Source organism: Bactrocera oleae, chromosome 2 (genome assembly GCF_042242935.1).
Source record: "Bactrocera oleae isolate idBacOlea1 chromosome 2, idBacOlea1, whole genome shotgun sequence".
Taxonomy (NCBI): domain Eukaryota; kingdom Metazoa; phylum Arthropoda; class Insecta; order Diptera; family Tephritidae; genus Bactrocera; species Bactrocera oleae.
The window spans coordinates 51,312,103-51,328,325 of NC_091536.1; the positions used below are offsets into that span (position 1 = coordinate 51,312,103).

The following is a 16,223-nucleotide window of genomic DNA, read 5'->3' on the forward strand; positions in this document are numbered from 1 at the left end:
AAGAATCGTTAGATTTTCAAATTGTGCTATAACAGGTGCAATGATTAGCGGGATTTTCGTTTTCATCCTTTTGAATTAAGGTTAGTTTATTTTTTGTTTAGGTTTTCAGTTTTATTACTTACGATTTTTTACATGTGCAAAGTTTGCCAACGGGAGGGTAATCCTTCTTTTATCTTAATAAGAAGATTTGACTTATACTTTGAATATTCGGTAATCGGTTGCTAACATTATGCACATGTGGTATATTACCGATAATATAATATAAATATTATGCCTATAAATGAAAAGTAGATATTATTCTTATTTTTTTACTACATGTATGTGCTTAACTGATCGCCCTATGAGTGGTAGTTATTTAGTGGATTTCCAACAGCTTCTTAAAAACTGTTGAGGCACGAATCACGTAGTCAACGCCACTCAAACAGTGAGCATTGGGTAATAAACTTTAAAATTTATATTTCAATTAATATTGTCGTTGGTGAATTGGACGTGGAAGAAAAGGCTTCAGAGAGAAAATGCGGCGACATATGCATATAATTACTTGCTTGCATGCAAAGACACTTTGACGTGGCTGCAATTAAAACCAATAAAAAGGTAGAAATGCATGAATATATATAGGAATCAAAGACAAGAAAACGTCAGCAGACAACGAATAGCGAATATCAGGCAACAAATCAAGCACTTTAATGCATTTACTGCGCTTCATTTCAATTCGATCTCCTTGTATGAAGTTGGTTTACGATTGTTGGCTGATTCTGCCTTGTTGAAAGGTCCATTCTCGTATGTGTGAAGGTGTATTTGTTGAAGCACACATAGCTGTTAACTTTTTTCTATTACTATAAAAATATTTCTAATATCTATACATTTGATAACCTAATGTTTACCACTGATTTCAACTGCTTGGAAATAATCTTTCTACTAAGAATTAATAATCTCTCAAAAGCAAAAGCTTACTTTAATTTTACTTTCATTGTTTTCTAGAAATTAATTCATTTATAAATAAAGAAGTGGACTATGTAGGGATGTTCGTAAGAAGTTTAAGGATACAGGGATCTGACTATCGGCCATCTTATTTTTTATGAAATAATTATGTAGGAGAATCAAATTCATTATTCATAATAACTGTATTTGAGATATCCGAATATAAATGTTTACATACATCTGAGGTGATATTTTGCTGAAATCAAATGAAATAATTTTTAAAACAAAAGAATGCGTGTTATTGTAAAGCACTCATTATTATTGAAATTTAAATATATATTTATATATATATATATATATATATATACTTACTTTACAATAAAAAAAACAAATATATATATATATATATATATACTATCAAGCTAAGCTTCCTGGTACGAAGAAGTGGAAAGAGTATTGGACTGGAAGAACAGACAGTATGAAGTAATAGTCGAATGTTGCTTTGACTGTTTGTTTGTGTGTATAAGATCATTGTGTTGAGTCAACCACGTAGAGGGATCAATATTTCTCCCTCTTTGCGGTATGAACGATGCGGATGAATAACGTTTGCGGTCTTGAAAACAGTACACAGCGATGGTAGACATAACAGTCATGACTACACACAAAATATATTGCAAAGAGGGTGAAATGTTAACGCAATTGGAGCATGTTGGATTGTGTCCGTGACGTCAGTTAGTCATTTAGCGCCCATTTCGTTTTCGAGGATTAGGTTGTTTTCGAATTTTGGAAGTATGTCGCCTGTAATATTTTAAATATTATTGGGGTGTTATTTGGCTTAGGTTTTGTTGGTTTTTAACAAATATTTTTGCAGGCAGTGAAGACTACGCACAGTTCCGTAGACATTTTCTTGTATAAGATATAGTATCACAAAGAGTGAATATGGGGTGATTGTTATTTTCGCCAAGGTCAAAACTGAGTAAAATGACTTTTTGTAGTACTTTTATAACCTTTGCGAGTATTGGTGAATCTTTAAAATTGAAATTACTAGTGGGATTATACTCCTATAAATATAAAAGTTATTTTACAGTTTTCATCTTGGTTACACATTCATATTATTGCATACATATATATTTATATATTCATACATATTACATATATTTGTGTTAACATGTATAAAGTATTAACCTTCTGAGCTTTTGAATGAATTAATATATAACTCGTCCTTAAAGTATCATTACCATTAAGTCAATTTCATTTGAATCCTTTAAGACAAATAAGTAAAAAATATATAATTTCCCGTTTTAAACCCTAATACTAATATTATGAAATTTAATAAAATTCTTAAAACTTTCAAGGAAAATATGCCATAATACGCGTTCCACGAAAATGGTGTTAAGTTGCTTAAAAGTAAGAAATAAACTGAAAATATGTAGTATAAAAGGATAGATGGCAAATAATCTGGACCAAGAATCATTGAATTATTTAGGAGCCAAAAAAGTAGTAGCCCACAGAAGGATAAGGGCGGGTTCAGGGAAAATTAGAAGATAATTGTTAGAACCCAATTTAAGTCAGTCAGCACTCCACACAAATTTATATTTTTAAATATGTATCTGACACTAAAAATACTGATTGTTTTTTGCGAATAATCACATAAAGATATAAAAGTCAAAATGACGACATATTTCATGAATGGATGAAATTAAAATAAAAATCTTCAGTATTGAATGTTGACAGAAATAAGCTCTAATATTCAATATTGCTGTAATAGCTGTGGTATAATGTTATCACCGAGAAGGACCCTTACACAATGGCTTGCCGCTGCTTCACACTCTGGGACGGTTGGTTATTATATATCTAATTATATCAAAGTATTATATATCAGATGATAGAATAATATACGTTTCAGTATATAGAAAAAGAAATGTCGTAAAGTCGAATGACTTAAAGCATACAAGGAGATGTGCATAGAATTCGATAAGAGAGAACATAGATTGATGAAAAAGAGCAACTAGCTCTATCCCTTGACTTGAATTCTTTCAAAAATGCATGAAGAGATAGCATGTACTATGTTTCGGGAAAATACTGGCTAACAAAACTATTTATGAAATGTTGACCCGCAATTAGTCCGAGGGATAGATGTAGGAGTCTATCGATACAAGAGAAGCTATTTTATTTTCTCATTCTCAAATTGGTACTGCTACTTTCTTGAACCGAGTTTTATATAATTATGGCAAAAGCTTTACCTCAAAAACGTTATTTTGCTAAAATGAGCTGATTGGTCTCTTAATATTAATTGCATAATTTAGTTAAAGTTGTTGTCAAGTTTTTCTATTGAATAGCTTCAATCAATTGAATTGCTGTATTCTTAATCCTAACCCTGAATAACTCAATATAAATCAAACATTTCATTGCCTTTTAATCGTTCTTTCATGCTCTCACTGGCACACTTCACTCAATTACTAACATTGCCATAAAACGAGCTACCATAAACATACTATAATATTAACACATTATAAAACAATTAACACAGTAAACTTAGCCGTAAACAACCAAATGCATATTAATATCAAATAGGTAGTTAAAAGTCGAAATGTAATAAACACTCTGAAATAATAAATAAATAAACATGGGCTGGCTAAAAAGAACTTATACTACGTATAAGTACTATAAAACAATAAAACATAAGTAAATAATAACAAGTAAGGAAGGCTTGACTTCGATGGGAGCCGAACATTAGATTATTTAGCATTTTCTCAGGATAAAAGGCATATGAAATATTTCGACGTGTTCGCAAAACTTTGTTTTGAATATCGCATATGAAATTTGTATTTGTTTTCAATTTCATTAAGATAGGGATTAATATGTGTAACTTCATCAATAACAAGTAAGGAACTGCTAAGTTCAGGTGTAACCGAACATTTCATACTCTTGCAACTTCCAAGAATCAAAGCCCGGGAAATTCCTTGAGGTGTTGGTAAAACTTTATATTAAACAAGTAAGGAAGGGCTAAGTTCGGATGTAACTGAACATTATATACTCTCGCAAACTCAAATGGTATACTCGTTTGAGATTTCTTTGTCGATTGACTGATATTTTCGGTAGAAGGTCAACTATAGGCACTGGGGTCCACATATTTAGTACTTAGGGGCTTGAACAGTTTTGGTTCGATTTAGAAAATTTTTGGTCACATGTTGGCATACTTTAAACGTATTATTCACGCAAAGTTTTACGTCAATAGAGGTGCTTTTATTTGGTTATTATAGCTTTAGCGCTTTAGGAGATATGCACAATCAAATTATTAGGGGCGGGACCACGCCTATTAAAAAAAATTTGTAACTGCAGAAGCCCCTCCCTAATGTGATCCTTTGTCCAAATAACAGTCTTGTATCTTATTGCGGAGCTTAGTTACGGCAACTTATTTTTTTTTGATTAATGGCGTTTTGTGGGCGTGGCAGTGGTCCGATTACGCCCATCTGCAATACCAACCGTCTTACCTGAAAAGGTAAGAAACATGTTTCCAAGTTTCATGAAGAGATCTCAATTTTTATTCAAGTTACAGCTTGCACGGACGGACGGACGGACAGATTTCAACTCGTCTTTTCATTCCGATCATTTTTATATACATAACCCTATATCTAACTCGATTAGTTTTAGGTGATACATACAACCGTTAGGTGAACAAAACTATTATACTCTGTAGCAACAGGTTGCGAGAGTATAAAAATTGTGCGAAAAAATTAAACACCCCTGAATGGTTTAAGATCAGGAGGACGGAACACAAATCATTATACGGAAGTATTGACCTGATTTTATGTATTTGTGCCAATACCACATACTTTTAACATGAAACATACTAATAAAATGCTCCCTGGATTTCATTAAGGTACGTCATATATGTTATGTTAATATTACCAACTTATATGGAGTAAAGTCAGTCGGATGTTCGAAATTATTGATATTTATTATATGGGGGCTAGGGAAAAACTGATTTTATCCATTATACACACATAGATACACTCTTATTAGAAAAACACGTTCTCTCATTTTTATTGAGATAACTCACATTTTTATTGAGATAACTCAGAGATACAAGAATTAAGTTCTTGCAAGGAATCTTTTGTATTTGAGAAAGTTATTATAGCTTCGGTGCTACCGAAGTTACTGCTTTTTCTTGTTTTATTTTGTTTTTAGCAGTTAACAGTGATTATAAAGTGTGATATTAAACCTTTAAAAATGGTTATCGGTCTAAATATATGTTTTCCTTACATTGTCACCAGTCCTAGTTTATGGTATATCTCATCGAAAATTTCTTGTCTTCTTTGCTTCACTCAATTTGGAATTTTCACATGTTTGTTGTCTGGCAACGCGTCCAATTACAGTACTCTATAAAAACGCACAAATAGTTTTAACATTAATGATCCGGAAACAGCTTTAAACTTCGTTCAAAGAATATTTTTCTGGATTTTATATCTGATGTTAAATTCCATGGAATTTTAGGTAGGTATGTTACTGAGTCTATATGTATATATGATTCTATGAATCTTACTCTTTTGAGTAAAGAATAAAATATATACATACTTATACATATATATTTTGTATGTGTACGCATGTAAGTTTAAACTTATATGTGATATTTGTGTTTATTTGAATATGCATACAAGAAAACACATATACCTACATAGAACGGGTGTTTTTTTCGAGGTATAGAACTTTAAGTTGGCATTACTGTTCAAGATGGCTACCAATTTAATAGCTGTCAAATGATTTCTTCTCAGTTTGGTTTGGCAATTCATCATGAATAGACTCACGCCTGAACAAAGCTTGCAAATAGTGCAATTTTATTTCGAAAATAATGGTTCTGTGCGGAATACGTATCGCACACTACGTTCATTTTATCGTCGAAAATTTTTTTAGGGATGAAGCGCACTTCTGGTTTAATGGCTACATCAACAAACAAAACTGCCGCATTTGGAGTGAAGCTAATCCTTAAGTATATGTCGACGCACCGTTACATCCATAAAAACTGACTGTTTGGTGCGCTTAATGGGCTGGTGGAATCATTGGTCCGTACTTCTTCAAAAACAATGATGGCCAGAACGTTACAGTCAATGGTGATCGGTATATAGCCATGATTACTAACTTTTTCATTCCTGTGGTTCCAACAAGACGGCGCAATATGTCACACAGCTCGTGCCACAATCGATTTATTGAAAGACACGTTTGGTGACCGCCTAATTTCATATACCTGTCGGTATATACAGGTGGGTTGAAAAGTTTCTGCGCTCGAAATGAAAAAGAAATGATTTTGGTACGAAATATATCTTCAATATACTTATTCCAAGCTTTGCAAAATATCCGTCTACGGCTATAAACACTTTCCACAAAGGGATTGTTTCAGGATTCTTTAGAGGTAGTAGTCTCTGGTTATATCGTCACTAACAATATTATGAACTTGCTCAATGATTTTTGGTGTGGCTGCGGCTTATGGTCGAGGGTGCGTTTTAAATAAAATAAATTTCCTTTGCTTTTAAACTTTTCAAACCAAAGGATCTAATCGCTGCATGATATTCAATTTTTTTCAATATTAAAAAAATACTGTGACACGTTGATTTCAAATGGCTTTTAAACAAAGAACTAATTGACAAAATGCTTGTCACTTTGCATGTGTTCTCACGACAGATGTATCAACTTGAGAAAAAAAAAATTAGAGCTAGTAGTGCTATTTCTTGGTAAGACCAACCATCTTTTCAACCAACCTGTATGCGAACTAGTCCCTCAGTTTTTCAGTTTTTTTTCTCTCAGTTTTGCGAACGTCGTTTTCTCCCTATGAAGCTGTTTGTCGGAACCGCCGATATCGCTACAATCCTCGAAATTTTTTTGGATTGGACCACTATAGCATTAGCTACTATACAAATGAAAATATCAAAACCAAGTTCTTGTATGTAAAACTTTCTATTTGACAAGATATCCTTTTGTGATTATTTATATATATATACATAATTTTTTATATATTTATACATAATTCTATAGCTAGGTGAACTAATAGTTTTGTATCAACATATTGCGAGAGTACAAAGATATTGCAAACGAATTTAAAATTTTAAATAGATTACAATATTTAAAACCTTAAAATCATTTAATAAAGATTGGGGCCGCTTTCATTCACACTCAGGGTTTAAAGAAAACATGTATGTGCCAGATGAATCGTATCTTACTACTTTGAAAAGAACTGTCAAAATCGTAAGCAATTTTCTTGATCATAGTTATTCAACTTCTAGTTTTTACACTCGGTTTATCTTTGAAAAAGTTAGCTGAGCTAGCTGACACTGAATGAATGACATAATTTGCTTATAATGTTTTATGTAAATATGATATAAAAGTACGTATTATGTATTATATATCATATACAAGAAGCAAAAATATGTATATACATATAATGTAATCTATGCAATTAATTCGCTTTAATGAAGCTTAATGGCGCAAACTGTACTTGTTTAGTCTTTGTTTCTGTTTTAGTTGTAAAGTGTTGTATGTGACTAGGGTAATATTTTGCTTTGGTTCCTCAATTCAATGTGATTTTTCAATATTCTTTCTTCATTATCATATAATTATCCTTAAAGTTTTTTGCCAGAAAATCCTTTAACTACGCAAACTCATAAATATATATACACATAGTATGTGGTAGTATCAAATATATAAATGCATACTCGTATATCTTTTATTAAAAGGTGTGGGCATAGCCAAGCATATACACATATACATACACTCATGCTATTTGTTCGTAGAAAGGAAGCTTATCATAGGATAAATCATAAGTAGACAATAACAGAGTTTGTTGGCTTCGATATACTGCCAATGTTTAGATATAGATGGAGCCCTTTGATTCAATAAGTTTACAAAGTTGAACGCAGCCATATGACTCAAATGTGGATGCGCTCTTTATAAACCTTTTCTCCTATGGCGAGAGTTTCAGTTGTTGAATCTATAAAGCGCATGCGCTACTTTATGTATCCGTTGAGTAATAATTTACTAGTAATATACAAATCTGAACAGGTAAGTGTAGGTATACTTCAAATGTTTTGAATTAATTTCAAAACTAATCGATTTTTGTTTTTGTTGTTATTTGAGTAAATATATATAGAATGTAAACAAAAGCTTATACAATATTTTGAAACTTATTGCTACAATTTTAATGAATATTGTAATATATGAAGATATGTCTTGTTGTATGTTTGAAAGCGGAAATCAAATTTCCGATGTTAAATTTCGTTTTGAGTTCAAATTGATTTTGAAAATCTTACGTAACGAGGTGCAATCAGAAACGTTGTAAGAGCACAATTCACTGCTCTTTATTGTAGAGAGCATTTATTCGTAAGGTGAGAATTCAATGTCATGGCAACGTTTTCTTCGGCCAGCGTCAATATTCAAATTGAGCGTTTCAAGTGGGGAGAATGCCTAATCGACACAAATACACTTCAATATTTATGTACGTGATCGTATATGTATACGAAATACGTGTGAAGTGTAGCGAAAGCGCGTCTAAGAATATAATATAAGTATTGGGTTGAGCTCTGTTGATTGCAAGTAAATTTTAAATTTTATATACATCTAATACATGTGATTGGATTAATATATACCTTTTAAGTCAATCAGTTATAGGACCGGCGCTCCTTAAAAATTCCCATAAAAGAGTGTAAGACAGTTGTACAGAAAGAATTTGCATTACAATGGGGTAAGGTATCGTAGTTGTGAGAAAATCATATCTTCAAAGCACACGTGTACTCGTACAGTGTGAACCCAATAACTGTGTTCTATGTTTGGGTGAGAGAACATCCTGTCGTGTGCTCATAAATGTGTGTTTGCCAATGTTCACGTATTGCAACTCGCACTGTTTGAATATTACGTATACATATACGAACGGCACATATGCAAGATGTGTGGCTTGTTGGGAGCTCGCTCACGCTAGTGGAGGAATTGCTTGACTAACTTGATATAGCTGCCGTTTGCCTTTGTTCGCACATCGAGTGCGCCGGAGTGTTATATCTTAGCGACGAAGCTGGCGCTGTTTCAAAGTATGCTCGCTAGTGGTGGCCTTGCGCATAGTGTATTGAGGCGCGAGCATTTAGAAGTGGTGCGGTGCTGCGCGGAGGAATGTCGCAGGCAAACGGTCATTTCGATTCAATTGTGTGTTGCGTGTGTTGACAAAAGAATCTCTGTTTTCAGTGTAAATTTGTACTCCGCATAGCACAGTACGAAACATAGCTTGAAGCGGTATTTGTAACGTGTACTATAACACAATAATAGCTGCGTCGAAACCAATTGATACGTCGGAGATTCATCAATAAGCTAAAAAAGTGTAAATTTTTTAATTCAAATCGACATCGCGTTGTATTATTAATAGAAAAAAAGGGGAAACAGTTTATAATGATTGCAAGCATTAAATAATATTATTCAATTTCAAATAAAAAATGTGGTGTCAAAATAGTCGGTATTTTTGGTGAATAAAAAATGTACCTAGTATATAGGAGTACTTAAATTTATGATATAATCAAGCGTATAAAGCTAATGAGTTTCTTTATAAACATTGAACTAAACAATTCGCTTTTTTTCTTTCAACAATATTATATTGCCACCCAAATTGGAATCCACCTGCGCCACCGATACATATATCTGTGCCACAATTATTTGAACATCTTACGCATTCTCTATTAAATAAAACAATAACAACAACGGAAACCACTCAACGTGTAATCAATCGGAAATCTGCAAAAAATTACAAAATTAAAAAAATATAAATTTGTGTTTGTTTTGATCGTTAAATGAATTTTATTATCGACACCGGCAAAAATATACGGCGGTCATAAACGCTTGGACATATGCTCTGCCAATATAATTAATATACAACAAATACAAATAAATAAATATGGAAACAAACAATAATAAAAATACAAAACTTCGAGTTGCTTGTGTAATTTGTTTCCCTTGAATGGACTACTTCTTTATTGGGAACCATAAACTCACGCGTCGCGCTTGTACATATGTCATTTTATGGGCATTGGAATACCCCCAATAAAAATATTTGCTACACTTCAAAATAAACAACAACACAATCAACGAATGTGACAACTCATGGAAAACAATCATTAAATGACTCCAAATTTCAAAACGCCGTTAACTATTTTTAAAATAAATGATTTAAATTCTAATAATAAATAAATTTGGAATACAAACTTTTCGACTTACCAAAATAAATAAAAAATAAATTAATTAAAATTATGAGATAATTAATGTAACTATTATAAAATAAAATTAAATGTGAACATGTAATAAATCATAAAAAATACGTTAAAACGTTTGTACTAACTTGAACAAAACACATTCTAACCCATGGGCCCAGCTGTAAACATTTGCTCTTGTCTACCGTTTGCCAAAAAAAATTATTGCACACTCATACTGCTGCTGAATAATTGCACCACCGTCGACAACGTTTTCTCTTTTATAATTCTCTTCATTCACATCAAATATTCTCTCTCTGACTTAACGCTTTACCACTCGTCTGCATATATTACGTATATTATTCTCTTTGATAACGGTTGCCGGGTTGTGAAATCATTTTATTTGTTTTGTAAAATCACACAACCGATTAATGCAATTGATCGCATAATTATTTATCATACATCTTAATATATAAACACCACGCCTGGGAAATCCGCGCTCGCGCTATACAATTGTCTCGGTTGTTTGCTAAAATACTTGTTTTTGCTTTATCCGAATCGCTCTCAAAATAACCGTAATTATTCCACCACTCCCCCAAACCCCAACAATCCCGCTGGCGTGTGCTCTCTACGACCCCCACGATGTCTCGGCAGTCGGGTCGCACGCCGCTGCCGGGACTTGGTGGGGGCCACATCATCACGCTCCACATCCAACCGCTACTGCTTCGTCCACCGTCTCCGCTGTTTCGGTTATCAATCAACAACCTGCAACAAATACTATCAATCAATTGCACCACCACCCGCATCACCATCATCACCATCCGCATCTGCAACATCATCATCATCATCTCCAACACACTTTGCCGACTGTGTCGGCGAATTCAACCTCACTTATACCGACGGTCGCTGTGCTTCCCCAACAACAACAAACGACACCCACGTCACATTCCACGCCTACTAATGCGGTTATGTATGAAGATCCCCCTCCAGTGCCAATTGCTTCCGTGCAACAGCAACAGCAACAGCAACAACAACAGCAGCAACATCTCCTGCCCACTCAACAGCAGCAACAGCAGCTCGCAGCTGCACCAATTGGTACTGCCCACAGTCCTTCCCAAACATCTTCAGGTGCACAACCTCAAGCACAGCAACATCTCACCTCTCCACACCACCAACAGCAACAACAGCAAACGAATAGTGTGCCTCCTAGTGCGTCTACGAACCTCCAGCAACAACAAAATTCAGCAGTGGCGTCCGGCCAAACACAGATTGTTGCGCCGTCAACGGCGAGTGTTTCCCCCTCCAGTGTTAGTTCCCAACCCCCAGGTAAGTAAAAACAAATCTTAGATATGAACAGCTTAAAACTTCAAAGTAATTGATAAATATAAATTAACAAGTTACACAATTTTTCTAGTTTCTTAAATTAATAATTTTTACAAAGTTTAATTCATTGACAAATTAGTAAACTTTAGCTTTTTAGTAAACAGAATGTAATGTAAAATACACATGAAAAACTTTTAAGGTTTTGAGAAAACTATATTTATATGAATCAACATTTCTCAACAGATTATCATAAAATAAATTACATATTAATTTTTGCACAAATATTATCTTTGATTTAACTTATATCCGAGGAATGTAAAATATAATTTTTCGTTCGTATAAAACATTACTGCAACTAAAGGTTTAACTACTCAAACAAGAAATTAAAACACATAACTCTTGTTACAATTCGAAATTATTTCATACTTTTAATATAATATTTCTCAGTCCTTTAGTATTATCATTTCCTTTATTAGAAATAATATATTCCCTAGCAGTTTGAAAATCGAATTCCTAGCAAATTGTTTTCCAGAGTCCATTCAAAGTTCTTGGCCTTATATTTATACACAGCTTTAAAATGTGTTCTATTTGATTTAACAATCCCAATGCAAAGATATTACTAATCTCTTTAGCGAACTTTAAATTGACTAACCTCAGTCGAAATTTAGCAGATTTTATATAGCGTATTCTTAATTGGATATGCAAGAAACCATTGAAAAACATATTATATAATATTTTAATTACATTTTTCTAGAACAATCATATACCATTTTATATAAAAATGTATGCATACTTTTATTTAAACAAATTTTCGAGGTGTTAATCAATTGTTTCTGAATTTCTTAATTTCAGATATGTCATTGTTAGCACCTCTGCACATACCCGCGATTCGACCTGGCTTTGAGGCTGATGCGACGGCAACAGTTAAAAGACATCCTCATCCTTGGGCTTACGACGGTGATGGCTTCAGCTCAGCACAATATCACGCATCACAATACTTTTTAGACCGAGACCGAAAGCCGGTTTTTTATGGTTACCCCGAAACACAATATCAGGTTGAATGATGCTTAAATAATATTTTAGATACATTTTTTACTATCGCGCAAGACCTAAGAATGAATTTGTTTAATCTTTCGATTATATTTTCTAATCGATTGTAGCCGTATTGGAATTACCGGGAACAACCTACACCTGCTGCAGCGGCCTACATGAGCGCTAGTGATGAACGACATGCTGCCGCAGCTGCTGCCCGCCAATCCGTCGAGGGCACTTCGCAGTCTAGTTATGAAACGCCAACGTATTCTTCACCAAGCGGGCTGCGTGGGTACCCAAGTGAAGCTTATTCAAGTTCAGGTAAAATATTATAAAACTTGTTTATTTATTCATACTAAATTTTTCATAAAACTGCTATTAAGAACACTACTTACACTGTATCCTAATTGATATGATTGAAAATTGGTAAAAACTAAATACGACTGTTATTAAGTCTGGCACAAAATTTCGGATGTGGGAATCGTCTATTTATCGACCCGTTCATTTAGTATAAAATATTTTACCAAATTACAAACTAACCGAAATTATTAGAATTCGTTCACTATATCACAGTGAGCAACTTTTTCATTGTCTTACAAGTCAATCATTGGAAATCCCTTAAAGTGCATTCACTCACTCAGTGATGATTTTATATATAAACAAACATATAGTATTTTATGTATTTTAAGTTTTTATGTTGTTTATGCATGTTCATTATGATTTAATTTTAAGGTGGAACTGGTGGCATTCCTGTTGGTACAGTTGGACCTTGTACTCCCACTAATGCCCTACATGAATGGACTGGACAAGTTTCGGTGCGAAAAAAGCGCAAGCCCTACTCGAAATTTCAAACCCTTGAATTGGAGAAGGAGTTCCTTTACAACGCGTACGTTTCCAAACAAAAACGTTGGGAGCTAGCAAGAAATTTAAATCTTACTGAACGGCAGGTAAGCGTTGAAAATATAATTAAATTAGGCTTATTAATGCTTTTTCCTAATTTATAATGCAGGTAAAGATTTGGTTTCAAAATCGTCGTATGAAAAATAAAAAGAATTCACAACGTCAAGCCTCCCAACAGAATAACAATAACAGCGCCAATAGTAATCATAATCATGCGCAATCGACGCAACAACATCACAATACTCATCATATGAATTTGGGATTGAGCATGGGGCATCATACCGCGAAAATGCATCAGTGACCTTTGGACAACAGCAGTGCCAGCGCCATGGGCTTCCCCACCTACTAGCATTTGGTGAACATAAAAACCGAAATACAGCCGGAATTTCAGTAAATGACAAATTCAACCTACATCTTTATGTACATCAAGATATTGCCGTAACTTAATAACTTCAATATATTAGTAGAAAGTTGCTTACAATCTACACATTTATACATATAGACAATTAAAGTTCAGAAATATTATCGTGAAACAACAGTAATCAGAGAGATTACCTGTTGAACCCTTTATTGCAAAGAAATAATCATTGTATCTAAAGTTCTTATTTTTTTATTGCTTGTTTGAATTTTTGTGTATTCAAACCTTTTACCAGTGTAATTTCTGCTAAGGGAGTGTTGCAATCCATAGCTTTTTATGTAAAGTTTAAATTACTTTTATTCGGTTTAAATAGACAGTTTCATTGATTTGATTAATAAGATTTTTTAAAAGTTTAAGTACAATATATAGAGAAAGTAAGGGTAAAACAATGGCAAATAAACCCAGTAATTTGAATTTTACAATATATCATAGGCAATACATTTTTTGCAGGTTGCTAGGCTGATGTTCGCTTATTGCATGCAAATATTATAGTATGCAATTTGTAAAGACATGATAGAGGCACTGCTACAGTCAAAGTAATGTTTGAGGTAGACTATAACTAATAACAAATATCTTAAATATATTTAAACTTTAACTATATCTAAAATAATAATTAAGTAATTTATATCTAATGTGGAAGTGTAGTTTAAATAGTTGGCTCTTAAAAATGATGTATAAAAGTTTTGTCAAATTCTCATAAAAACCTATTTAATATACATATGTATCTTAACTAATATATGATTAAACCACAATTATATTTAAAGAATAATAAAACAGGTTAAACTTATTAGTGAAAGCAAGTATTGAGAAAAATCATTTAATATTTATGAGAGTCAATAACAATGTTAAACAGAAATAAGCATTATCTAAGAGTGTAATCTCGTAAAGTTGGAATATAATGCGCACATAAACACTCACGTAATATTTGCACATACTTATGCAAAGGAATACTTCTATAAAAATGACTGCATACGATTGCAGTCATCCATGTAGGCAAACATACGTACATACATGTGTTACTCATTAATCCACTATATTATGCAACATAAATGAGAAACAGAAGAAGAAATAAAAATATTCCAATATCAAAACTGCTTGTACTTCTAAATGTATTTGCAATGAACGTGTCATATATTGTCGCTGTGCACTACATGTATTTGTCGTCTTTGTATTGTATTTTAAAATAATTATTGTAAATACATAAATTATGAATGTACGTATATTAACAATATTTGAAACCAAAAATTATAAAAATTAGTACCGATTAAATTTCAGGACTAGTTTCGCTGTTTATTCTAAATAAAATGCAGAAAAAGGCTGGCAATTTAAAAATTTGACTATAACTTGAATTAGGTAATGAAAGCTATTTGCACTCTTCCAGAGTAGCGTAGTTTTACGGGCAGATATTCTTTTCTTAATTATTGGGCATTTAATCATGGAACTGGAACAAGTATTTGCATTCACTGCTTTAAGATTTAAATATACTTCTTTTATTCATTCAATTTGTATCTTATTGACAAAATATTGCATTAATTTTCCTTGGCATAGTCAGTCACATTTAAAGAGCTCCACGTCCGTAATATTATTGTGTTAAATGTCAGTTGCATTATTTTTATGTATCAAAAATAATTTGTACCGCTTCTTTCGATGGCATAATATCGAATTGCAAATATTTTAAATAAAAAACTGATATACAGGCTTGAAGACAAAGCGAAAATTTTATATAATTCCGGAAAAAAATGAAGACTAAAGTGAATATAAAATTAGTATATTGTAAGATGTATGTGTGTTTGTCTATTAGTAATTAGAACGAAATCATATCTAGTGATTTTTTATTAGCTATGTTAACTACGTAAAGTTCTGCAAGTAAAATATAAAAGAAATATATATAAAAGTATTATATGTTCAGATATATAATAATTATACATATTTCAGGCAACTTAATAAAGATACAGACAATTATTCATCGTTGGTCGCCAATTTCAATTGCATAAGTGTGTTTCTAGATCTAAATTCAATTACATTTGATTTTTGTTACGGTTGTTCACTTAATTAGTTGCAAATTGATCGCATATTTGGAAAAAAATATCTTACGATGAAGTGATTAACGTGTATATCTCCACATATATCGTATATACCAAAAGCTAATATACTTATTAATAATGCCTCTAAATTTTTGTAATACTTTTTGTTTAAGTTAGACATTTATAATAATTATTTTATGTTGATATTTATGTTAGTCTGCGTATTAAATTGCAACATGTGTAATTTTTTATAGCGAATTTAGTAGTTACATTGGTTTAGTTGCATCTCTCTACGATACATTATATACTGTACTACATTTTTTCTAAGACAAAGTTATTGTGAAATATCATGATAAAATAGTAATAAATAACAATGAATTAATTAAAAAA

General features: G+C 32.4%; 1 protein-coding gene across 1 annotated transcript; it reads left to right on the forward strand.

Moving 5' to 3' along the window:
* Positions 1-10,934: 10,934 nt before the first annotated feature.
* Abd-B (Abdominal B) lies at positions 10,935-16,223 on the forward strand. The gene is made up of 5 exons (XM_014236991.3): positions 10,935-11,462; positions 12,312-12,514; positions 12,620-12,812; positions 13,224-13,438; positions 13,501-16,223. The coding sequence occupies exons 1-5, from the start codon at positions 11,105-11,107 to the stop codon at positions 13,690-13,692; spliced, it is 1,161 nt and encodes a 386-aa protein (XP_014092466.2). The 5' UTR covers positions 10,935-11,104; the 3' UTR covers positions 13,693-16,223.